This window comes from Myotis daubentonii, chromosome 5, assembly GCF_963259705.1.
Source record: "Myotis daubentonii chromosome 5, mMyoDau2.1, whole genome shotgun sequence".
Taxonomy (NCBI): domain Eukaryota; kingdom Metazoa; phylum Chordata; class Mammalia; order Chiroptera; family Vespertilionidae; genus Myotis; species Myotis daubentonii.
Genome location: NC_081844.1, coordinates 16,005,673 through 16,028,715, shown reverse-complemented (window position 1 = coordinate 16,028,715; position 23,043 = coordinate 16,005,673). Strand labels below are relative to the sequence as shown.

The window sequence follows — 23,043 nt, the reverse complement described above, 5'->3', positions numbered from 1 at the left end:
TGTGTGTGTGTGGCCTCTCTTCTTTCTTTTTAGAAACCTTTTTTCTAAGAATAACTTGTAGGTAAAGGGAAGAAAAATCTGCATTGGAGCGGAAAGCTCTCCTTCTCATGTCTGCCAGAAGTCCGGGGTCACTTGGATTTGAAGTGTCTTGAGCAACTCTCAGGTGCCTGGACCAGACTTCTTACTACCCTCCCGTTGTTATTAGGCTCTGGGGGGTGGGCTCCGTCAGAGTGCTGGCCAGGCAGGAAGGCTCCTCTTGCTGAATCTACCCACCCGCTCCAGGCTGCCATGGCCCCTGGGTCAGTGAAGAGCCAATACTTAATAAATGCTGACCTTGACATGAATACCAATCCAGGTAGAGCTAAAATTCATGCTTGAAGAAATTTTTATATTTGTTTTTTTTCTGACGTTTTGAAGTTGCTACAGATAAATTTGAGAATTATAGCTGAAGTAGAACAGTTGTTTTTGTTGAAGTTGTTCTATAGAAGGAGCCCTACAATACAGGCCAGCTGCTGAGGCGTATCTGGGTGTTCCTCTACACCGGTGCTTCCTGGGCTGATAGGAGCTGGGGCCCGTCTGCCCAGAGGATGCAGGATTTTGGGGGTCTCCATGGGAGCCAGGGTGTGTATTTTTGTGTCTCTATCCAGCAGGGATAGTGGTTAAGAGTGCTCTGGCTTTAGTGTCCTTCAGACCTGGCTTCCTTCCATGAAAAATTTAGTTTCTGGCTTCACTGCTCTATTTGCTGGCAATGGATCACGTTTCCTAATCTCTGAACCCGTCTCCTCATTTAGTATAAGTGTCCCGATTCTCTTACAGGAATCATGAACATCAGTGCAAAGCAAGGTGCACACGGGTAGCGCTAGCTGCCTCTCTGCCTGTCTGCCTCTCCTAAGTCCACGCAGCTCTTCATTTTGACAGTCCAAGTCGACCCTTAGACAGACGGGTGTGGTCAGGCGGAGAACAGCTTTCTTCATACAATGGGGTTTAGCCATTTTGGGCTAAGATCCACCCTGCACACCATAATTTAACTTTTGGTTCTTGGTGGAGATTTGAGAGTTGTTAGTCTCAAAGTAACACTTTTACGAAGCACCGTTTTTGTGATACCCAATCCATTCGTTTGCGTGACTCAAAGTTTATTCCATAAAGAGTGATGCTTTGTGCCTCAGATTCTGTGTATGCCCCATACCGCCTGGAATGTCCCAGATGTGCTTGCGGTCAGGGACTTGTGTGATGTGCGCACCATAGGCCTGGAATAAATAAAGTCAGCCAAAGGGATATTTCTGTTAGCAGCTCAGTGTCTGAGCTGAGAAGGAGTCAAAGTAGAGGAACTCTGCTAATTGTAAGTCTTAAAGTAATAGCCACACTTCATTGAGTGCTTTCTAAAGCCCGTGCACTCAGTAGACTTATCGTAGCTCATTGCGGTAAATCTTCACAGTAACCCAATGAGCGCTACCAAGTTTATAGATGAGAGAACCAAAGTGTGGAGAGGAGCCAAAGTAACTTGGCCAAGGTCACTCTGGGTAAGCAGTATTGCGGGAATTCAAGCTAGGTCTTTCTGACACCAAAGGCCGTCGCTGGTCTGGGTGTTTCTAGAATGTTGGCGCTGGTTAATACCTCACCGGAGATCACGCAGCCGGTAAGGGGCAGATCCGGGGTGCAAACAGGCCTGCTCTGAGCTGTCGTAGGCGGCCGGAACGGCACTAGGTGTCTGGCCAGTGGGGTCAAACCTAACTTTGGTTCTGCAACCTTGGTAGTTGGGTTCTGGCTAGGAAAAAATTCAGAGCCAAGACCCAAACTGTAAGAGAATATTTATTTATAAAATCACAGAGGGAGAAAAAGTAATTCCTAGAAGAAAAGGGCTTAGGAAACAAGTTACAGCGGTAAAGGAAGGGCCCTTGGAGCTTGGGAGTGAGGAAGCTAATGGTAACTTGCCTGGGGCAGGGAAGGGAAAGGGACAGGGAAAGGGAGAGGCACTGGGTCCTCTGTCCTAAGGGTTTTGAGGGTGGAGATTTATGGGGAGGCCCCAGGGGAAGATCTCAATAGCATATTCAGCAGTTTTCCAGGGGTGTCCTTTCAGGGTTGTGGTCTCCACTGATTGGCCGGCACCAGGGCGGGGGTCATTATCCAGTGCAGCTGGTCCTGAGGACAGCTGTGGCCGGTTCTGTTGCTTATCTGGGCCTGGAGCTAAATAAAATATGACTGAGGTCTAGATGTTATCTCTAGGGAGGAAAGGTCAGGGGGTCCAAACCGCATGACCAGCAAATATGCTGGGGGAAGAAAGGTCACCCTACGGGGCAGGTCCCCCCCTACAATGGGTTGTCCCTTGCTAAGCACCTGGGGCTTTTCCACCCAGGTGACCTTCTGTACCTGGCCCACCGTCCTTGCTCTGCTCATGTCTGTCTGACTGCCCACCACAGAACCACTCTGCTGTGTAGCTCCTCTGTCGCAAGCAGAGGCTGGAGGTGGAGTGACCCACAGCGAGGCCTCATGGTTAGGGAGGCGTGGAAACTACTGCCGTGACTGGGTCCTGGGTCTGGATTAAGTAGGAGCCTCCTTTTCCCTTCCTGATGTTTATTTCACTAATTAAATTATAACTGTACGAAGGGAAATGATTTAACAAATGAAAAATCGTGTGTCCTACTGTCTTAAAGCTTTCATTTTTCTTTGTTCCTTCTCAGTTCTTAACTCTGCTACATCATAGTTTTTCTTCTTAACGTTAAATTTCACCCTAACACATCTTTCTGCCTGTAGCCTTTTTGTTTTTGAATTGCTTTGTGACTGTAAATTCTGGAAGTAGAATTGCAGATTCAGAGGATTTAAATACTTCTGTTATCATAGCTTTTCAAGAGTCACATTATTTTATAGCCACCAGCCGCATCTTCTTTGGTTGTTCAGCCTCACTAACATTTGGTTTTATATATTTTTTAAAAATCTGTGTTGCTATTTTAATAAGTTGCAGTAGCATTATCCATCGTTTCCATTTGTACTCTTAACAAACCAGAGAGACTGCATATTTTCCATTTACCCTAATTTAGGTAGGATAGAAGTAAACCTTTGTCATGTTTGATGGTGTGTATTTTTCCCAGTCTGTTTTTTCTTTTAGTGGTAGTATTAATTTTTTAGGTTTTTATTTTGGAGAATTTCAAACATATACAAAAGTAGACTGAATAGTATAATGAGTTGCCATCTACACATCACTTAGGTTCAGCAATGACCAACTCATGTCCCATCTTTTTTTTTTTTTAAATATATATATTTTATTGATTTTTTACAGAGAGGAAGGGAGAGGGACAGAGAGTTAGAAACATCGATGAGAGAGAAACATCGATCAGCTGCTTCCTGCACACCCCCTACTGGGGATGTGCCCGCAACCAAGGTACATGCCCTTGACCGGAATCGAACCTGGGACCCTTGAGTCCGCAGGCCGACGTTCTATCCACTGAGCCAAACCGGTTAGGGCCTCATGTCCCATCTTGTCTCATCTATACTCCCATGCCAGTACTCCTCCTTAATTATGTGGAAGCAAATCCCAGATACTATTTAATCCATGGTTATTTCTGTATCTTTAAAAGATAAGGACTTTAAAATTGTACTTCTTTATTTATTGACGCTAGACGGGGGTGGGAGAGGGAGGAACAGAGAGAAACATCAGTTTGTTGTTCCACTTGTTTATGCATTCATTGGTTGATTTTTGTATGCGCCTTCAATGGGGATCCAACCCACAATCTTGGCGTCTCAGGATGATGCTCTAACTGAGCTACCTGGCCGGGGCTGAGAGGTAGGTTTTTAAGCCTCACCTTCATCTGCCTTTTTGTTCTTGCAGGGTTACTGATCACCATGAAGCTACACCCTGGCTGCTTCCTGCTGACCCTACTCAGCTTATGGACAGCTGCTCCTGCAACACATGCTGTGTCCACGGGGACGCCAGCCATCAGTGCCACCTCTTTCCTGCAGGACCTCATGCATCGCTACGGGGAGGGTGACAGCCTCACTCTGCAGCAGCTGAAGACCCTGCTCAACCACCTGCACGTGGGAGTGGGCCGGGCCAATGTCACCCAGCCCCTGCAGGGACAGAGGAACCTGTCCACGGTGAGGCCCCCCGCTCGCCCAGCACTCTGCTCTCAGGGCTCACGGTCCAGTCAGGCACCGGAGCGGAGCGGAGCTGCTGGGGCAGGGGCTTGGGGTAGGCAAACCTTGATGACACAGCAGAAGCCAGCTCTTCCCGTTGCCTGCGTCACTTGAGCCAGTTCAGCAGCCACCAGGGGAGAGCAGTAGGTCATCCACAAAGATCTGCTCTAACCGCCTACCCCCATAAGCCAGCTGCTTATATTGGGTAGAAGGACAAAGATTACATGGGGAAGTAGGCAAAAGGAATAAGAATGGGTATAATGGTTACAGATCACAGGGAAAGCAGCTGGCGTAGAGGGTTTGGGGGTTGCAAAGGGCGGGCACCTCCGGAACTCCATTGTTTCTCTTGGCAGCAAGGCTGTTAATCTTTCCATGATGATAGGCAAGGAGAATAAATGCAGGGTTATCTCCCAGGTCCAGGGGCATACAACTTCCAGCCAGGTCAGAATGTGCTTTCTTAAATGAGAACAAATCATGGTTAACAGAACATGATGAATATTTCTTATAACTATAGCTAGTCCCCACTATTCTCTCTCTCCCTCCTGCCCCAAACAAAATGAGTCATGTTTAGAGAGTTTATTGTCAAGATGGGGAACTCAGCCAATGGGAACAAAGTTAGCTGATATTGACATGAAGCATTAAATGCTGTGGATTGGACAGTCCTTGTAGGATTAAAGAATGAGAACGGGAGATGAGTGTGTGCTAGAACAGTCCAGGCCCGTCTGAGGGGAGGTGTCCTGGAGCTTCGCCTTGAAGGAGAGATCAGGGGCCCATGTGGCCTGGACACAGAACCACAGGGGTGTGGTGAGTGTCTGCGGTGGTGAGGAGGCCGCCGTCGGGGCTGATGCAGCCTGACCCCAGAGGCTTCCTGGCACAGCAGCAGTGTCTTGGGGTCAGTGGAATCCTCAGCTTTGAAGGCCCAGAAACTCCCTTGTCCACACACCCACAAGGCTGATTCTAGAGATAGACCCACGTAAATCCAAACTCAGATAAAGACTGACATGTATGAAGTATATTGAGAAGGAAAAGTGCCGTGTTTCATAGGAACAGTGTGTGAGAACAACTCCCCTGCTGCCTCCCAAGGGGATGGAGAGTTCATGGCCAATGGCCACTGACTACTGGCTGCTCTCCCTCCCCCCCCCCTTCCCATCCTTAATAGCTCTGGAGAAGTATCTGGAATCTGCATTTTAATAGGATAGTTTCCTGGGCTATTGTGATGTGCAGCCAGATTTGCTATCGGGTTCAATCTGTATCTTAAGGTGTACAAATAGGCTCATGTTTTCTAGAAAGCACATCCTGGCAAGAATGATTGGAATTCAGTTTCTTCCAGAATCTCTGGGCAGCCCTTACAGATGTTTTATGTGGGGTATGTATACGTATAAACCCGATGGCTGATCTCTAAGATAACTTAACAGTTTTTCTAGTTGAAGGACCCCCTTGCTCCCACCCCTGTAGATTAGTCTTACAGAATCAGTGATATTTGGACAATTCTTTCTTGGAAGGCGGAGTCGGTCACTGCCTGGAGCAAGGTATGACCAGTTCTAAGGCTCTCTGCCCCTCACCTGTGTTTCAGTGCTTCAGTTCCGGAGCCCTCTTTGCTGCCCACAACCTCAGCAACCATTCGCAGATCGGGCGGAGTGAGTTCCAGGACTTCTGCCCCACCATCCTCCAGCAGCTGGACTCCCAGGCCTGCTCCTCCGAGAACCAGGAGAACGAGGAGAACGAGCAGACGGAGGAGGGGCGGCCGAGCACAGTGGAAGGTGAGCGGGGACAGGAAGGCCTGGCCCCCATGCTTGTCTTCACGCGGACCCTGCTGATGGAGAGTGCTGCTTGCGCAGTGTGTAACTGGTGGCCAGCTTATCCGCCAGGAGGGGTGAACGGGAGTGACGGTGACACTGGTATCCTCGCACCTACAGAGCTGGCAGTGCACGTGGTCCGATGGGCCGGTGTGGCCAGTGCATTGTTTAGTGTTGGTTCTTTGGACCGGCCCAACCATGGATTGCTTTTTATGGCCACTTTGCCACTTTAGTTTTCATGAAACTACAAGGGGGCCAACACCTGGGCTTTTCATTTCGCATTTCAGACCTTACAAGGTCTGTCGTCAGCCCATCCCATCCTTCTCCCGCCCCTGCCCAGGACCCCTGCTCCCGCCTCGGGACTCACCGTGGTCCGTGAGCGCACATGCCTCCCGCAGGCCCAGATAGCCCTTCTGAAGTGCCGCCATGCTGGTGTGTGCTGCCCACACTGATCCCCAGAACAGGCTCCCTGTGTCATGCCTCATTGTTTCCTGCTATCGATCTTGAACTCTTAGTCTTTCATGTTTTCACCTGCCTCCATCTGAAAGATAAGCTGCTTCTGGACAGCAGCTGTGCAGTATTTGTTGAGGCTTCTCCGCAGCACCCAGCAAGAGACGGACTCAGCAAATGCCTGCTGCTGGGTTGGTGCATTTCTGTGTGCCCTGACCACAGCTGGATTCAGGGGGGCTGCCCAGGCGGCAGGAGCACCCACTCTCAGTAATGGAGGCCCTCATCTGTTCTTGTTCCTCCACAGTGTGGGGCTTTGGTTTCCTCAGTGTCTCACTGATTAACCTGGCCTCTCTCCTGGGAGCCCTCGTCCTGCCCTGCATGGAGAAAGCGTTTTTCAGACGTGTGCTCACTTACTTCATCGCCCTGTCCATTGGAACGCTGTTCTCTAACGCGCTCTTCCAGCTCATCCCAGAGGTGCAGTAGAACAGAACGTGCGCGTCCTCTTTCCCAGGGAGTCCGCTGAGCCTGCCCCCCCCTCCACATCCTGCCCCCCGCCCTGTGCTCCCAGGCACCTGACAGCTGCCCCCTGACAAATTAACTTCTCCCTCACATCAAGGGACACAAATGAGTCTGACTTTGGATCTCAAGGGCCTTCTCTCATTCCTGGGGCACCCAGGTGTACTCTGGCCCCCTCAGGGGATGTCAGGTGCAAGGCGCTTAGCATTTGCCCTTCTATGGGGGGTCTCGGCCTCCTGCCTCAGTGCCTTTCCTAAGCCCAGTTGCAGGGCTCAAAAGGAAAGTTGCAGCCGGTGGTCTCCATCCATGCCCTTGGCTCTCTGTTCTAAGTAGAGGCCTCACAGTGCTCAGGGGTGGCCACCAAGAGATTATCCATCTGGAACGAGGTACAAGTAAGAGGTTACCAGCTAATAAGTAGAACTGGCCTAAAAGGTGAGCAATCCTTTTTTTTTTTTTTTAAAGCAGGCCACAATTTGTAGCAGAGAGCCGAACGTAGAACAAAGGCTTTCCACCCAAACAAACGAAACGAAAATTACAAGATAAAGGAGAAGGGGCCCTCCATCCTTCCTGCCTTGCATCTTGACTTTCTCCTGATAGGACTGGCTTCCTGGTGCCCTTACCTGACTGTTTGGAAATGTTTAATTTTGTTTTTTAATTGTGACCACTGAGGAGCTGAAAGAAATAAGACCCAGGTTGACAGTCTGCCCCCTTTGTCAGCTCAGGCAGGAAAGTTGATTATGCGGGAGACCTCCTTTGGGGATGATCTTTTCTTTTTTAAGTTTTTTAAAAATATATTTCTTATTGATTTCAGAGAGGAAGGGAGATGGAGAGAGAGATAGAAACATCAATGATGATGATTCTCTTCAGAGAGAATCATTGATCAGTTGCCTCTTGCATGCCCCTTACTGGGGAGCGAGCCCACAACCCAGGCATGTGCCCTTGGCCGGAATCAAACCTGGGACACTTCAGTCTGCAGGCTGACGCTCTAGCCACTGAACCATGCCAGCTAGGGCAAGGGGGATGGTCTTTCTTAAAGAACCTGTGTCAGGGGCCACCCGGCCTTTCTCAGTCAGAAGACTCTCGGCCAGAAGAGGTACCAAATGCAGTGCCCAGACCTTATCTGTTCCTTCTTAACAATGGGAGAAAAATCTGGTTTAAGTTAAACCATCTCAGGTTTGTCTCAAAATTCCCATGAAGCACTTCACAGGGAAGGCCTCACTTGGGCTATTTTTTTCAGCTCCAGAAATAAAATGTATTAATTTTTTAATAATTATGTTCATGAAATGCCTGGTTACCTGTTGAATGGAAATAGAGTAATTGTACACACTCCAGCCCTGTGGCTCACAGGAGAGTGCCGCATCCTGGCCCAGGTTTGTCCACCCTGGAGTGTGTGACGCTGGGAGACGGTAGAGGAAATATTTGCTGTACAGGGTGATCTTGGAACTCTGTTCTCCACACTGGAGCCCTTTCAAAGCAAAGGAAACAAACAAACAAACAAACACACACACATCTTGAGAAGTTAAGAATCTGGAATTCACGGGCATTGGGCCTTCCTCGTCTCCACTGCTCGGCCCTGCACTGGGTTGTATCTTGTGCCCACAGACCAGGCCCGGGTATTGGTGCACGTGCCTGTGCCGTTATGGGTTGGGTGCACAAAGCAAGGTGGTGGAAGCACGGTCATCAGTTTCTTTCCAGATGCTCTTGTTTCCTATTAAAGAGAGCCTTGGGTCCAGTGTCTGCGTGGCAGCTGCTGGGTAGACCTGCACATACAATGGCTGTACGCCGAGGTGGCAACCCCCTGTGCCAGTCACACCAGCTGGCAGGTGCGACCTGGCCAGCAAAGGCAGTGGGGACAGGGGCCACAGAGTTCCAAGGCCATCTTGAATTCCTCTTCATTTCTTCTGAATTAATTAAAGGAAATTGCATCAGACTTGAATCACTAACAGATTTTCTATTTCTCTCTCCCTCCCTACTTGTCTCTCTGATTTTCCTTTTTGTTGCCTTTGTTAATACCCGCCAAAACCTTCCTTGTTGCTGCCCACTCCCTCCACCTTTCCCCCCCTAAATGGTATTGTCATGCCATGGGGTGCTCGCCCTTCTCCCTGTCCTGGGTGGGCCTGGCTCTCCCCCAATGGCAGTGTGGGGGTATGGTCTCCTCTGCGTGACCATCATCTCCCTCTGCTCCCTGCTGGGGGCCATTGTGGTGCCCTTCATGAAGAAGACCTTTTACAAGAGGCTGCTGCTCTACTTCATAGCTCTGGCGATTGGCACCCTCTACTCCAACGCCCTCTTCCAGCTCATTCCTGAGGTATGGCGAGCCAGGGCCCCTCACCCAGGAGCACACCGTCTCCTGGGGACAGCGGGCACCGTGGGAGGACCCTCCAGTTCCATGGAAGGCAGAGAAAGGAGGTGCTTTCCTTCAGGAAGGTGAAGCTAAGCCTGGGCAGAGCTAGGGTAGGCAAGGTAGCACAGGTATAAGAGCTGGGTTCCAATCCAGCTTCACTGTTGACAAGTCGTGTGACTTCTGGCACGTCACTTAACCTCTGTCCTATTCCCTCATTATGTGAAATGGGGAAAACAACAGGCCTGACTTGATGATGATGTCACGGGGGTTATATGACTTAATATTTGTCAGGTGCCTGATGCCTCGGAAGTGCTAACTGTTGCTGAAAAGATGTAGTGTAGTTAGATCACTGACAGCTCCTAATTTGTAGCTCTGGCACAACAAATATTCAACAGAATGCATAGGTCACAATAAAAAGATCGGTCCTCCGTAGGGCATTTTGAAGCAAAGGTAGTAATCCAGATGGAAAGTCTGGTGTCATGTTCAGCGAAGGCGCCTTTGCCCCTTGGCCCAGGTTAGTGAGAAAACCCTCCACGGAGGAGGAGGGAGCTCAGACTTGGGTTTGGCAGCGGCCCCGGAGCAGCTGCATCTGGGTGGGAGTCATCGGCTGGAGACCCGCTGATGACGGCAGCACAGGCATTTCACCCCAGGCGGTCTGACAGGCCTGGACAGGGCCAGGGAGCACAGAGATGATGCCACATGCTTCTCCTAACCTTTTGTTTTCCGAGATGTGGTTCTGTGTTTTCTCAGTTGATCCTTAGATAAACCCTGTAATATCTAGAGAACGAGTAATGTCTTACTCGTCTTCCAGCTGAGGAACCTGACCCGGACCGAGCCCCTGTCCCAGAAGCCAGGCTCGTGGTCCCTGGAGCCGTGCTCTGTCCTCTGGCAGCGTCCTGGCTTCTGTGGGGAACATCATTGCCCCTTTTTACTCCACTTTCCTTAAGATGATGTGACTGTCCTGGAAAGTCGATCCAAATGTGTTCTTTCCACTCTAGAACTTGACCTTTATGTCACTTAGAAAACTAATAACTGGGCAGAGATTGCACTTGTCCCTTAAAAGCAGAAAGGAAAACAGCTTCCGTTTAGGCAGCCCAGAGTTTCTGGTACTTAGGATCACTTTTATCATGGACCCATTCATGAAAAGGCTGGAGTTTATTCTCCCCTTCATGAGAAGGAGGGAATTTATTCCCTTGAAGGGGCAGTTACCGGTCAGAAAACTGAGGAGCAGGTCACCGGACTCCTTCCCAAGGCCCCACTGCAGGCCAGGGGCATCCTCGAGAAAGAAATTCTCTTGATTTCTACTCCTGTCCACTCCCCAATGGATTCCACCCCCCAAAATAAGCAGAGTTTCCAGAAAGAACTCAAAATAGAACCCCCAAAATTGACACGTGCAGCAACACAGTCTGCTTTCTCGGTCTTGTGGTCACTGGGAGATCTGTGGTCAGGAAGCTGCCGCAATTCTTGCTATTTAACTGGGGAATGGATTTCCCATTTTAGAAAATGTAGTTACACCACCTCCCTTGGTGTTTACGGGCAGATCATGCAGGGGCATGAGATAGCGATGAAAGTGAACATGAATGTCTTCTCTTACATACGGGATGCGCAGGCAGAGTCTAGCAAATGGAGAAATGGGGGCAGAGCCCTCATTAAATGCAGAAAACTGTCTCCAGGCTGTTCTGCCTGACAGTACTGTTCTGAGGATGATGGTCTTTTGCATCAGAAAATAAGTGAGAGAGAACCTAGGAGGCCTGGCGACGGGACAGTCGGGAGACATCAGGAATTAGCTTCCGCTGGAGAGGGATGGATAGACGCCAGCTGTCCCAGTGCGCTTGTCCCCCTGCACACAACCAGGGAAGTGGGTAAGCGATGAGAGGGGACCAGTGGAGAGTGCTTATTTTCTCAAACTTATTTGCTTTGTTTGGGTCCACAGGCCTTTGGTTTCGACCCTCTGAAGGATGATTACGTCTCCAAGTCTGCAGTGGTGTTTGGGGGTTTCTATCTTTTCTTTTTCACAGAGAAGATCTTGAAAATGCTACTCAAACAGAAAAATGAGGTGAGGCCCAGTTGTTGGTAAAAGAGGTGCTCCCGGAGCAAGCATCTGTCTCCGGAATGCGGTGTGTCGCGGTGGTGGGTCCTCGGCACCCCTGCAGTGGCCTGGGGTGGGGAGGGGGGAGCAGAGCCCGCAAGTTTCATGAGTGGACACCCCATTTTGCCTCATGAGGATAATAGCAGGCGGCACGGGCAGACCAGAAACCAGACCTGGCCTGTGTGCCTTTGACTAGGCTGTAGTACATTCCCTCTGCTTTATTCTAAGTGATTTCCTTCACACACTTTTATACCTTTAGGAGACGAAGGAGGGGCTGGAAATGGACACGCACTGTGTATGAAGTATGACCGCAAAGAAATAAGGCTGATTATTATAGTATAGATCCAGAAAGAAACCGTTAGTGCCTGCTCTGTAGTTATTCCCCAGATAGTTGCTGAATTGAATAAAATTAGCCGTTGCAAAGGGGAAGCTCTCAATATTTTGAGCAGTGCTGCCTCTGGAATGAGTGTGGGCCCTGCGGTCACTGCTTTGGGGTCTGTCCTGTGCCAGGCCCTTGCATTCACCTTGGTTCCGCTCTCTAACAGGCTGGGTTTCTGTGGGTGTTGCCTGCTTGTGATTTTTCTGATGGTGGGAATGGGTCTTCCCAGTGCTCGGAGCTTTGACTCAGAGCAGGTCCCAGGAAGCTTAATGTCTTGGTGAGTGTCGTCCTCACCACTCCTTGTGGTCCCTCCAGCATCATCACGGACATAGCCATTATGCCTCCGAGACGCTTCCTTCTAAGAAGGACCAGGAGGAGGGGGTGACGGAAAAGCTGCAGAATGGGGACCTGGACCACATGATTCCTCAGCACTGCAGCAGCGAGCTGGACGGCAAATTGCCCGTGATGGACGAGAAGGTCATTGTGGGCTCGCTGTCTGTCCAGGTCAGTGGGTCATCTGCCGCTGGGTGGGGGCCTTTAAGGGTTAATGGCCTTGGTGTCTCAGGTCTACCTCGAAGGTCCACCGTCCGCCCCTGACCTGGGGGCCACGGGGCCTGGCTTTCTTGCAGGACCTGCAAGCTTCCCAGAGTGCCTGTTACTGGCTGAAAGGCATTCGCTACTCTGATATTGGCACTCTGGCCTGGATGATCACCCTGAGCGATGGCCTCCACAATTTCATCGACGGCCTGGCCATTGGAGCCTCCTTCACTGTGTCCGTTTTCCAAGGCATCAGCACCTCAGTGGCCATTCTCTGTGAGGAGTTCCCACACGAGCTAGGTGAGTGCATATGCCCCCAACCCCATTCCACGTGGCCGCCTCGTGATTGGCACGAGCACCCTTCTTATGGCCGACTCCTCCCCAACTTCAGAACACTTGTTATAATTGACTAATACATTCAATGCGAGGTGAAATCTAACCACTAATTCTTAACAGTTGAATTAATAGTTGCTGTGGCTCAGTTTCCTCACCTATACATTGGGGTAGGTAACAGTGCCTGCCTCATAGATTTATCATGAAGGTAACAGGGAAAGTAGTGAAAGGGACTTCCTGCATGCCGTATGCTCTTCTAAGTGCTTGGCATGTGTTATTTGTTATATTCTATTAATTTCCCGAAGACTGAGATGCCTGTTAGAAGTCTGGTGGTTGGAAGAAGGTAGATGAGCTGGGAGTTTTGTGGAGGCCCTTTGTTTTATCAGAGGGAGTGTAAAAAGTCTGGACTTGGAGGCTCAGAGACTCCAGGTCAAGTCCTGGTTTTGCCATTTATTGGCTTCTGACTATGGGAAAATTACCTAACTTCCCTCAGTCTCAATTTTGTTTCCTAAAAATACCATTCATTGTGGTTCTGAATAGGGAAGCTCCTCTGTTTCACCATCAGTCAGGAGAGAAACGAGGCTGTTGCTAGTTGGTTGTCTATTTTGCGTTATTTTCAGCCTCTTGTCCGGGGCGTACATGGCCAGCTTTGCAAACAGAGATAATTCCAGGACACGAAGGTGAAGGTGCCTCCGTCTTGTCACCATAATCTCATGTCTGGGGCTGTCTTGATTTCCGCGCAGACTTGATCCATACTTTAAGCAGTCTGTCTTCATCGCGCTCTCGGTCCCACCTCCTAGAGTGACTACCGCACTCTCCCTTCTTCCTCCCCTCCTAGGAGACTTTGTCATCCTGCTCAATGCTGGCATGAGCCTCCAGCAAGCACTCTTCTTCAACTTCCTTTCTGCCTGCTGCTGTTACGTGGGTATGGCCTTTGGCATCCTGGCCGGCAGCCACTTCTCTGCCACCTGGATCTTCGCGCTGGCTGGAGGAATGTTCTTGTATATTTCTCTGGCTGATATGGTAAGTCCTGCATAGTTTATACCATGAGAAAATCACAAAAGCTGGATTGGGTTATTGAAGTCATTGGATGGGAGAACAGCCAAGGAGACATGAGTTAGGAGTTTTTTATGACAGCTTTATTTGAGGAAAACTTATTCTCCCCACACACAGTTCACCTACTTCAGGTATACAATTCAGTGCTTTTTAAAGGGACATTATATTTCAAAGAACGAAAAGCTTGTTTCCATTAGCAGATGTCCTTAAAGAAAATGATTACTGCTTTAATTGGTTTGGCTCAGTAGATAGAGCATCGGCCTGCAGACTGAAGGGTCTTGGATTTGATTCCGGTCAAGGGCATGTCACTTGGTTGCAGGCTCGATCCCCAGTGCAGGGCTTGCAGGAGGCAGCTGATCGGTGTTTCTCTCTCATCGATATTTCCAACTATTGCGCTCCCTTCCTCTCTAAAAAAAATCAATAAAAATATATTTAATTTTAAAGAAAAGAAAATGATTACTAAACTTGGCTCCAGGGTCCTTCCTTGAAAATGGGAGTATGATAGGATAGCTACAGATAGGTCAATGGAAAGCGTTACCAGCAGTGTCTGGATGTATACATTGTACCGTTTCCGCTAACATCTGGTGTGACAGTTTAAGTAGTTTTGAGTTTGCTAGTGAAATACCTGATTTGTCACATGTTTTGTATAACTTGTTTGTGGGCGTGTTATTTTCTTTGACATATTTGCCTGAATTGTTTTCTGTCACCTTTGAAAAAATAAATTTTTGTTGTTGTTGTTAATCCTCACCCCAGGATATTTCTCCATGGATTTAAGACAGAATGGAAGGAGGGAGAGAGGGGGGGAGAGAGAGAGAGAGAGAGAGAGAGAGAGAGAGAGAGAGAGAGAGAGAGAGAGAGAGAGAGAGAGAGAAACATCAATTGGTTGCCTCCTGCATATGCCTTGACAGATGTTTTATGTTATAACAAATAACATATGCCGGGTATATGCCCTTGACGAAGAATTGAACCCATGACCCTTCGATGCGAGGGCCAGTGCTCTAACTGTTGAGTCACACTGGCCAGGGCTGAAAATAATATTTTTGAGAGATGATGAGAGTAGACCACCAAGATCCAGCCTCGCCATGGAAACATTTTTAGATTCTCCTTTCTTATGGGGAGCCCTTCCTGTGGTGAGGGTTTTTTTGCATCACTTGAATTGGAAGGTGTCCTTGTTGCCTGCCTTGCTGGCCAGCAGCGAGAGGCCTTGAGTCATAGCTCCGATCTCTGGCCCCTCGCTTAGTCACTCAGTTTCCCTAAGAAGTGACAGTAACATTTTGAAAGCAAAAGATATCTTTGCAACTGTTTTTAAAGATCACAATAAATAATTTATTTTTATCAAAGCAGTTATTTTTAGCCAGCACCTAAGCACATCCAGGATGACATGCATGTGTTGTACTTTGTTTTACCTCAGTAGTTGTACAGTATGGTTGACCCTTGAAAAACAAGGATTTGAACTGTGCAGGTCCATTCGTACATGGATTTTTAATTTTTTTTCAGTAAAAACCTGTACTACTTTCAGTCTGCGGTTGGGAATCCATGGATGTGGAGGGCCTACTATATGCTTTGTTCTAAGCCATTTTATATAGTGGCCTGAGTGTCCACAGATCTTGGTACCTGTGGTGTGGGGGGGGCCTGGAACCAATCCCCTGTGATACTGAGGGAGAGCTAACTTTTGTGGGAGTCAAGTTACATGTGGGTTTTCAAATGCATGAGGGTCAGCACCTGTTACCCCATTTTCAAGGGTCTGCTATAGTGTAATAGCCTTGGGGAAAGGCTATTACATTCAAGTTCTACAGGCTATTGCTGTTAATTTTCCTTGTAAACCAATTGTGTGTGTGTGTGTGTGTGTGTGTGTGTGTGTGTATTTTTATATCTTAACTAGAGGCCCGGTGTATGAAATTTGTGCACCGGTGCAGTCCCTAGGCTTGGCTGGTGATCAAAGTGTGAGCATCTGGTGTGAAAGGGCAGATCCCAGCTGACCTCTGGGCCCTGGGCAGCACCTGGGTCCCTACGGTCCTGCGTGGCCCCCCCCCCCCACCCCCGCCTGAGTCATCAGGCCCCCGCCCGGCTCCCTCAGCACCTGGGAGCCAGGCAGCAGCCCCGTGCCCCGCTGCCGCCACTGGTCACTGTCTGCGGGGCGATTGATCTGGGCCAGGCCCCCGCTCACACCCGCCTTGGCCTGGTGCTGCCCGCCCACCTGCTCCACCATCCCACTGTGGTCTGGCTCCCTTTGGTGCCCATCAGGGCCTGCAGTGCCTCCACTGCCACCCGCTGCCAGCACCACATCACTGACGCCCGTCATGTTCCATGCTGCCCCCTGGTGGTCAGCGCACGTCATAGCGAGTGGTCGACCTCCTGGTCAAACTCCTGGTTGAGGGGACAATTTGCATATTAGGCTTTTATTATATAGGACTAGAGGCCTGGTGCATAAAAATTTGTGCACTGGTGGGGGCGGGGGAGTCCCTCAGCCCGACCTGTGCCCTCTCACAGTCTGGGACCCCTCGGGAGTTAACCACCTGCTGGCTTAGGCCTGCTCCCCGGGTGGCAGATGGCAGGCCCGATCCCACGGTGCCTGCCCTGCCTCCCCGGGTTGCAGATGGCAGGCCCAGATCCCGCCCTGGGTCGCAGATGGCAGGCCTGGATGGCAGTGAGGCGGGCGGCGGATTGCGCTGTCCACCCCACCTGCAGTATGCAAATTTAACGGCCATCTTTGTTGGGTTAATTTGCATACCCTTCTGATTGGCTGATGGGCGTAGCGAAGGTATGGTCAATTATCATCTTTGTCTTTTATTAGTGTAGATTATCTACACTAATAAAAGAGAAACATGGTAATTGGCATACGACCGCTACCCTTCCCATTGGCTAATCAGCGAGATATGCAAATTAACTGACAGCCAAGATGGCGACCGGCAGCCAGGCAGCTTAAACTGAACATGAGGCTTGCTTGCTTCAGTGACGGCGGACTCCAACATTCCCGCCTGCCGCTGCAGGCCTCTGAGCGGGCAGTTTGAAACATAGTAACATAGAGAAGCTAAAAAAAACTCCAGAAACCTGCTTTCAGCAGCTGGGATCTCAGAGCTGGAGTTGATACAGAGTTTCGATTGTAGAACACAAACAAGTCTGGGCCAGAGGGTTTCCGCTTTCCCAGCAGCAGAGGCCGCAGAGCTGGAGCCACAGCTAAAGCTGGCCCAGAATAAAAAAAAAAAGAAAAAGAAAAAAAGGAGCGGTTGGGAGCTTCAGTCACCGACAGCCTGAAAACAGCCCTCAGCCCCTCACCCAGACTGGCCAGGCACCCCAGTGGGGACCCCTACCCTGATCCAGGACACCCTTCAGGGCAAACCAGCCGGCCCCCACCCATGCACCAGGCCTCTACCCTATATAGTAAAAGGGTAATATGCCTCCCAGCACCGGGATCAGCGGAGCCGAGAGGCCTCCTGGCACTGGGATCAGCGGAGCTGCGAGGCCTCCCAGCACTGGGATCAGCGTGACAGGGGGCAGCGCCCAAACCCCTTGATCGGCCCTGCTCTGTGTGTGACAGGGTGCGGCACCCCAATCCCCCCCCCCCACGGGCCCTGCTCTGTGTGTGACGGGGTAGAGCCATAACCTCCCCATCGGCCCTGCCCTGAGTGTGACAGTGGCAGCACCCCAACCCCCTGATCAGCCCTGCTCTGTGGGTGACAGAGGGCGGCGCCCCAACCCGCTGATCCGCCCTGCTCTGTGTGTGACAGGGGACGGTGCCACAACTCCCCTATCGGCCCTACTCTGTGAGTGACAGGGGGGAGCTCCCCAACCCCCTGATGGGCCCTGCTCTGTGTGTGACAGGGGGGAGCTCCCCAACCCCCTGATGGGCCCTGCTCTGTGCGTGACAGGGGGCAGCGCCCCAACCCCCTGATTGGCCATGCTCTGTGCGTGACGGGGGTGGCACCGCAACCTCCCCATCGACCCTGCCTTGAGTATGACAGGGGGCGGTGCCCCAACCCCCCAATCGGCCGTACCCTGAGCGTGACTGAGGGTGGCATTGCAACCTCCCGATCTGCCCTGCTTTGTGCATGACAGCGGGCAGCACCCCAACTCCCCAATTGGCCCTGCTCTGAGCCCAACCAGGGGCTGCACCTAGGGATTGGGCCTGCCCTCTGCCACCCGGGAGCAGGCCTAAGCCAACAGGTCGTTATCTCCCGAGGGGTCCCAGACTGCGAGAGGGCACAGGCCGGGCTGAGGGACCCCCCCTCCCCCCCGAGTGCACAAATTTTTGTGCACCGGGCCTCTAGTATATTATATAATTTTCACCCCATACTAATAATAGCTACTATAATAGTCATGTTACATACTAATTGTTACTATATTAACAATATTAGTAGAGTAAGTATGATAACAGTTATTAGATATAATATTGACATTTCAATGAATTCTCTTGGATGTACAAAGTTAGGAACGGAACTGCAGCTCTCTTGTTTTTTTCTCCTTTCTCAGTTCCCTGAGATGAATGAAGTCGCCCTGGAGGATGAGAGGAAGGGCAGCATATTGGTCCCCTTTGTCATCCAGAACCTGGGTCTCTTGACTGGCTTTTCCATCATGCTGCTTCTCACCATGTATTCAGGACAGATCCAGATCGGCTAGGGCCCTGCAGGAACCTGAGGAACTGACGGGTGGCCCCTTAGCCCTCGGACGCGGCATCCATGAGGCGCCTCAGGAGAGGCAGTTCTTTTAGAAACTGTGACACGGACTGTATTTCTCCACGGAAATGTCAGTTGTTTTTAAAATGCTTTTTGCTAGTAATACGCTGCCTGGTAACAGTCTCCCGGTAGCACCTCTCTCCTTTCTTCTCCCTCCTTCTCAGAGTGACTCTGGAACCTAAATGCAGCTTAGCAGACAAGCCTCATTTTTTCCTCTGGTTACCCTGGCCCCTTTCTCTCCGAACCAGTGCTGAGAGATTTGGGGTCCTTTGCCCCAATGCAAAAATATAGGCAGCAGTTATAACCTGGTTAGAAATATCAGGAAGTGAGTCTATGGTTTAGGGCCTATGAATCTGTGTATCCTGGACCTCAAGATGACCCATTTTTTTAGTGAATAGAGTCCTATTTTTTTACAGAAAAGGTACAGGAGACAGGAGTTCCTGATTTTCAATCAGTTCAGTTGCCTCTTCTCTCAGAGAGAACAGAACGTTGGGACAGGAGAAAGGCGGGAGGGAGGCGAGGTCATCCTGAGTGAGAGGGAAGGAGAACGCATGGTGTGTGTCCTGTCGGACCGTTGCTTGTGCCACTGGAATGCTGATTTTGTGGCTGCACCTGGTGTTTCCTGGCCGTCCAGCAGAGCTAACATGTGGGTTCAGGTACCTGGACCTCCCCTTCTTTCAGAGTAACACTAATAAGAACAGAGGGCGGAGAAGGGAGGCCTGCAACAAATCCACAGGTTTTGCTGTGATTTCCACCTCCTCTTCCCCACTCCCATCGTAGCTACCTGCCTAGAAGCACATTCTGAGCACATTCGATGCTGGTGTTAGAGGGGAGGCTGCACCGATTTCCCTCCCCTGGCCCACATGTCTTACGGAATGAGAGTGCAGCTTCGATCGGTACCAGAAGAGGAATCCGTGCAGACACCGTTTAGGATTTGCTAATTTTACGAATAAGAGTACGAATCATACAACTGTGAGATGCAAGGTCCAGAACTTCGGTTGGGCTCTGCAGGTGTGTGCAGAACAGAGGGCCCGCTGAGTCCGCTATGAAAGGGTTTTAACGGGCACTGTCCTCACCCCAAACAAGAAAGGGCGAATCCTGTATCGATATCATTGCTCTAGCTCTCTTCAGAAATGGATTGACAGACTTGTCTGTGAGCCTTGGCACTGTGGAGCCCTCTTCTCAGAACGCTGGCTTCAAGGGGAGCTAATCCAGGTTCACTAGGTGAATTGATTTATTATTATCATATTGATAATGTGAGATTCCTTAGCCACTTTGGGGAGCCAGCCTCTCCAGAAGCCTTTCTGTGTGGCGCCCACAGTTGCAGCCCAGGGGTGGTGTTCGCAAACTGATTCGTGTGCATGACTGACAACTGCTGGTTCGTTGCCAGCACCTGTGAGTTTTTCTCTGCTACCCAGAAAAACTTCCCGCTGAACAGGAATTAAAAGCAGCCTCTATCTTGTTTTGTTTTGTTTTTTTCTTCTTTGAAAACATCCCTCAAACCAGGAATATTCTTGAAAAGAACATGAGCAGGAAAACTGCTGGTGGTACTTTAGAAGTTCTTCCTCCTTCTCCGGCCTATTGACTTGAGAATGGGCTAAAGAAGAAGGAAAACATTTACCAGGATTCTAGGTTAGATATCAGGTCTGTCTCCTGATAGGATTATGGTCCAGTTTTACCAAAGAACCAATTCCTTGAATGTTGGAATCTAACTTTATGTTAACATTGTTATTGTTACTGATTCTTTGTCTTTTCTGTTGTTGTTTTCTCAGATTGCTTTCAGGAGCTAGCAGAAAATAGCACTCAAACTTTAAGACTTTAAAAGATTTTGCTTTCCTTAATTCACATTGATGTATTAAATTTACAGTTTTAGCATTCCCTATAGATCATTCCTTACGAATACCATTCTTCTTGGAGTAAATTAGTTAGGGTTAATGGGTTCCTAGTTTTAGAAGAGCTCAAAAATAGAGTGTTTAACAAATTTTTTTTTTAACAATTGAAGTAGTAAGGTGCTTACCCTTTCTGAGCACATGTGAATTAAGAACCTTCCTTACATAGACAGCTGCCTCAAAGGGAAATTCTCTTTAAACTGTAACTAGTCCAGAGGCCAGTCCTGGTTGGAGCTTAGAAAGGGAGAAAACACTCAAATCGTTCAACTGATTGTATGTTGCTATTGGCAACAGACCTGCCTCATGAGTTGAAAATGTGGCGACTTCTTTTGAACTTTTGTTGAATTTGCTGTTTTGAAAGCGTTTGTATATATTAGAAGTCTGAGGGGTAGTGAATTTTGAGGACTTTTGCCCCCCTGGCATTCACATCATCTACTTCTATACCTGGATGGACCAGCTCCTATTAACAATAGCAAGGAAAGTCTGTGTCCTGCAGGAGCAGTGAACTGGGACCCGGGGTCCTGCCGCTTCTCACCCTCGCCCTGCCAGGCAGGTTGCCTCTCTTCTTTGCCTCCAAAGGCCTTTTGTGTCTAGTGTCAACTTGGGGCTTTCCTTCATTGGTCCTTCACCCTGGATTTTAAAAAAGGCTTCTCTGTTTGGGTATCATATGACCTGTTCTTAGTAAGTCTTCTTCCGAACACATGGTAGTATGCTGGAAATCTGCTTAAAAACAAAAAGTCTGATTTTTCCAAGAGAGATTAGGTTTTTATTGTTTCTATTTCCTTTTATAGTTCTGCAGTTCCATCACAGTATTTTTAAAAATAACTCAGGAGTTATGACAATAAATTAGAAAAGAAAATAACTTAAGTTATGGATTTTAAATGTTTTGTTTGTAAGATTCTATAAATAAAGCTATATTCTATAATTGTTCTACGTGTGATTTTTTTTGCAATAATGTGGGTGAAATGAAGGCTGTTAAACACAAGGTGGCGATGGTGTCTCACTTGACTTCAAAGCTTTGTTTTATTGGTCCACCTTACATTTGGAGAAGGGATTTTAGAAGGAATCTTTTTAAAATATATATTTTATTGATTTTTTACAGAGAGGAAGGGAGAGGGATAGAGAGTTAGAAACATCGATGAGAGAGAAACATCAATCAGTTGCCCCCTGCACACTCCCCACTGGGGATGTGCCCGCAACCAAGGTACATGCCCTTGACCGGAATCGAACCTGGGACCCTTGAGTCTGCAGGCCGACGCTCTATCCACTGAGCCAAACCGGTCAGGGCAGGAATCGTAAATATAACATGCTCATTTTATTTTATCTTCTTATTTTTTAAAATATATTTCTTTATTGATTTCAGAGAGGAAGGGAAAAGGAAAGAGAGATAGAAACATCAATGGAGAGAGAGAATCATTGATCGGCTGCTTCCTGCACGCCCCCTACTGGGGATCGAGCCCGCAACCCAGGCATGTACTCTTGGCTGGAATCAAACCTGGAACCCTTTAGTCTGCAGGCTGACGCTCTATCCACTGAGCCAAGCCAGCTAGGGCCATGCTCATTTTAAATGATTAATTTATCTTTTATGGGCCTGTGACATCACTGATGTTGCATGATAGAACTGTGGTGTTTCCTAAAGAGCTTTTCATTTCACTTTTCTCTTGTTATAAATCCACAATTTAAAACTTGAGTAGTAATTTGGTTCATGTAAACCACATTTCCTTTATATCTTACAGGGATAAGTCCTGTCATAACACTTAAGTTATAAACCTTTTCTTATTTATCTTTAGTCACAGGACCAGGAATTTGTTTGACACTAAAAATGAGCAGTAAAAGAATTGATGCGATCTTAATGCTATGGTAGAGGTTCCCCAATGCTTATTGTTGCTGAGTCCTTTCACTTTTTAAAAAATATTTTTACTGATTTTTCACTGAGAGGAAGGGAGAAAGAAACATCGACGTGAGAGCAGAACATAGATTAGCTGCCTCCTGCATGCCCCCTACCAGGGATCGAACCCAAGACCCTGGCATATACCCTGACCAGCAACCTTTTGATGCATGGGATGACGCCCAACCAACAGACCCACACTGGCCAGGGCAGTCCTTCCACTTTTCAAACTGGAGTAATAGATTAAGTGGTTCACATTGGTCTTTCACTGGTAAATTGCACTAGTAGCTACTATAGTAGACTATAGTCTGCTGTTCAAAATGACATTCACTCTGTACTTTGGCTTGTGCCACCTGTAGAGAGCCTTCCGAGGCTAAGTCCACCTAATACTGGACTTACACACCAAGTTCCTTCTGGGTGAAGCTGTATCTGGTTTCTTGCTGTGATGTCAGCACCTGCCACCCAGAATGAATGAAAAGACCAAGTGAAGGGCCTGTAAGCTCTGTGTTTGCGAGCATGGGCTCCTTTCCCACTGGCAGCAGTTTCTGTTGTGTTTTCCTGTCGCTGGTATTGGTTCTGCCTGTGCCTTGTTACCTGGGCCTCCTTTACTTAGAAATGGGTTTGAGAGGTGATTGTGGAACAGAGCTACGCAAAATAAACAGGTCATTAAGAAGTTTAAGACTGATCTTAGCCATGGCCTTATAATACTCTTAACCAGCTAAGCCATTTAGGACCTTTTTTGTGGAAGGTGAATACCCATTGTGTTGCTTCTGCGTGCTCTTTACTATTCAGTGATGTTAGATCTGATTTGAGCAAAATCCATTTCAAGAAATTAAACAAAGAGCCCAGCCAGTGTGCCTCAGTGGTTGAGCGGTGGCCCATGAACCTGGAGGTCATGGTTGGATTCCGGTCAGGGCACATGCCCCAGTTGTGGGCTCAATCCCTAATAGGGGGCATGCAGGAGG

General features: G+C 48.9%; 1 protein-coding gene across 2 annotated transcripts in view; it reads left to right on the top strand.

Moving 5' to 3' along the window:
• Positions 1–21,115, top strand: part of SLC39A14 (solute carrier family 39 member 14) — a 49,370-nt gene extending 28,255 nt beyond the window's left edge. The window contains exons 2-9 of one of the 2 annotated variants that reach the window (XM_059696017.1): positions 3,824–4,089; positions 5,702–5,888; positions 6,679–6,848; positions 11,168–11,290; positions 12,018–12,206; positions 12,332–12,539; positions 13,411–13,595; positions 18,099–21,115. In XM_059696017.1, coding sequence (XP_059552000.1) covers positions 3,838–4,089; positions 5,702–5,888; positions 6,679–6,848; positions 11,168–11,290; positions 12,018–12,206; positions 12,332–12,539; positions 13,411–13,595; positions 18,099–18,245 — 1,461 coding nt within the window. In that variant the 5' untranslated portion in view covers positions 3,824–3,837 and the 3' untranslated portion in view covers positions 18,246–21,115. Of the gene's footprint in view, positions 1–3,823; positions 4,090–5,701; positions 5,889–6,678; positions 6,849–9,028; positions 9,199–11,167; positions 11,291–12,017; positions 12,207–12,331; positions 12,540–13,410; positions 13,596–18,098 lie in introns of both variants that reach the window. The other variant, XM_059696016.1, reaches the window with a different exon arrangement.
• The last annotated feature ends 1,928 nt before the right edge of the window (positions 21,116–23,043 follow it).